The 2472-nt window shown below is 42.2% G+C and overlaps 1 protein-coding gene across 3 annotated transcripts in view; it reads right to left on the reverse strand.

Moving 5' to 3' along the window:
• LOC106936073 (ras-related protein Rab-3A-like) overlaps positions 1-2342 on the reverse strand; it is a 17788-nt gene extending 15446 nt beyond the window's left edge. The window contains exons 1-2 of one of the 3 annotated variants that reach the window (XM_015016862.1): positions 2250-2342; positions 239-463 (exon numbers count right to left, since the gene is read on the reverse strand). In XM_015016862.1, the coding sequence (XP_014872348.1) occupies positions 239-463; positions 2250-2252 (228 nt within the window). In that variant the 5' untranslated portion in view covers positions 2253-2342. Of the gene's footprint in view, positions 1-238; positions 464-1620; positions 1786-2161 lie in introns of those variants that run through there. The other 2 variants (XM_015016863.1, XM_015016864.1) reach the window with 2 other exon arrangements.
• Between the last annotated feature and the right edge of the window lie 130 nt (positions 2343-2472).

Below are 2472 nucleotides of genomic sequence, written 5' to 3' on the forward strand. Positions count from 1 at the left end.
GCTGGATCAACAGAAGTAAATGGGCTGCATTTACTTCCCGCCCTCCATCTGCATTGCGTGACATCGGTACTACGTCATCCACAACCCAGCAATAAGAGAAATAACGGGGAAAAAAAAAAAGAAAAAAAAAAAAAAAGGGGTATCAAATAGGCAGATCAACGTTTTTTTTTAAAAAATGGCCACAAATGTCTGGTGCTCATCTAAAAACAAAGTGTGCCCACAAACCTAGAGTCCTCACCCAGATCTGTAGTTTTATCCTCTTGTCGTTCCTATAGATGGTCTTGACCTTGAAGTCGATTCCCACCGTGCTGACAAACGCCGGCGTGAACGAGTCATCTGCATAGCGGAAAAGGAAGGAGGTTTTTCCCACGCTGCTGTTTCCAATGATGAGGATTTTAAACATGTAATCAAAATTCTGGTCCGAGGATTCCTTCTGTCCATATGTCGCATTTGCAGACGCCATCTATACATGAACAAACAGGCAAAATTAGCACCTGAAGTTTACATACTTAGGAAACAATAAGCCATCATTCAAACAGAGACCACACAAAACACTTGAATACAACAAGCACATGCTCCAGCTCTGTCACAGAGGATCCCCTGACTCTAGCTATTTTCATTGTTTCTGTTTGTTCTCTCCAGACTTTCTCTAGGACTTTACAGTCTGAGTTTGAGGTACAACATGAACACATGGCCAGATGTTTGGGCCTTATAGCAGTGTTATTTTCTACAAACTTTGCAACTTCAGTTTTTGTGCTGACAGTTTATATTATAGTTGGATCGTTGTGTTTCAGATTAATTCAGAATGAATCTCAGTATACATTTTAAACTTTATAGCAAGACTCACTTGTTCATTTCAGCTAATTTTTCATCTGCTATGATATCACATCATCAAAACAGGTGATGCTGCGAAAAACTGTTATAAAGGAGGAACAAATATGCTTCAAAGAGAAGAAGGCTTTTGGAGCATCTAAGCTAGCACCAAGCTATCTATTCCCCAGGGTGCACTACAGAATTGGGTTGCTACAACTGCAGACTCTGAATATTAGCAGCAGAAGGATGAGTTCATCCGCACATGTAGGGGTGAGGGGAAGAACAGTTTGGACAACAGCCGTGTGATGAGCACAGCAAAGACGGCAATTCTGTCCAAGAAAACAATAAAAACAAAGTAAAATTCTGCAGAAAGTAGTGGCATCATCTCTGTCCTGAGACAGAAACTTCTGAGCTGTCTCCAGCATAATGGAGCACCATATCATAAGGCAAAGTGAACGGAGGTCTCAAAGATCTGATAATCCAATGTCAAGCACCAAGGAGACAAGAATGGATCACCATCAGTCAGGATGCAGTTCAGAAGCTGAAATCCAGTAAAGCACAGAGTCACACAAGTTAGTAAATACTGACTGTAGATATTTGATTCATTTAAAAAAAACTGCTTGCAACTCAATCTTTGGAAAACATGGAACAGGCTCAGTGTAACCAAGGCAACCTGCACCTCTGTTGGTGATAGATGTTTTGAGGGAGAATAAACACCCTCTGTGTGACTCCCACTGAGAGCAGCCCTCCCCCGTCCTCCCTTTCCCACCCTGGAGTACTTCAGCGTCCCAGCAGTCGGACACAAACCTCACACCTTCACTTCATGGAGGATAAGAGGGCGGAAGTAGAAGGGCTTAACAGACTAAGCATCGACTAAACTGACTGTCCTATCGTCTCCCATCCAGGGATGACAAGAGCCTGAGCCGGACAGGTCAAGTCGCTGGTAACATGCTTCACAATGCTGTAAAAAAAAAAAAAACGGAGACATTGTTTCATTCATCTCTGTTATTCCAGTGGTTGCTTCTGATCTTCCTCTCCTAAGTAAAACGGCCTGAATCGCATAACCATCCAGTAGCAGAGCTTAGCTTGAATTATTTAGCTGTACTCTCAAAGTTAGCTAGACACAAACCCTCCGATTTATGACGGTCTGTTCTATGTTAGTTACTTACCGCCGTTCAGCGTTGATAATAAATATTACAGCATTAATAATTAACAACAAAGCAGAAAGCTAGTAAACGGCTAATTGAGTCCATCTGTAGTTAAATGGGACAATAAGAGCTAGCTAAGCATCCCAGCTATGTCAAATGAAGGTTACTCTTGCTTATTAACAACTACCTAAATCACTGACCTCGTAATGGATAAATAAGCTCCGTTCTTTCTGTTTCCGCTGTTGTAATAAACACAGGCCCGCTACTCAAGATAAGCGCAGGGTTTACCATGAAATGGGTGATTTTCCCCTTAGCTTTCCTGCAACGGCTAGTTCAGAGCCCAGCGTTGCACCTGCACGAGCAGAATGTAAGAATTATTGGCAGGGCAGCTGACCAATCAGAGCAGAGACTTGGATGATTCACCTCTACAAAACCCTCCCCGTTTATGCAGGAGTCTCCAGTGTTGATATAAAGAAGATTGGATTACAGATTAAATGTATCCTCAAATGCA

Source organism: Poecilia latipinna, unplaced genomic scaffold (assembly GCF_001443285.1).
Source record: "Poecilia latipinna isolate Pla-1442-1.1 unplaced genomic scaffold, P_latipinna-1.0 Scaffold2073, whole genome shotgun sequence".
In the NCBI taxonomy this organism is placed as follows: Eukaryota; Metazoa; Chordata; class Actinopteri; order Cyprinodontiformes; family Poeciliidae; genus Poecilia; species Poecilia latipinna.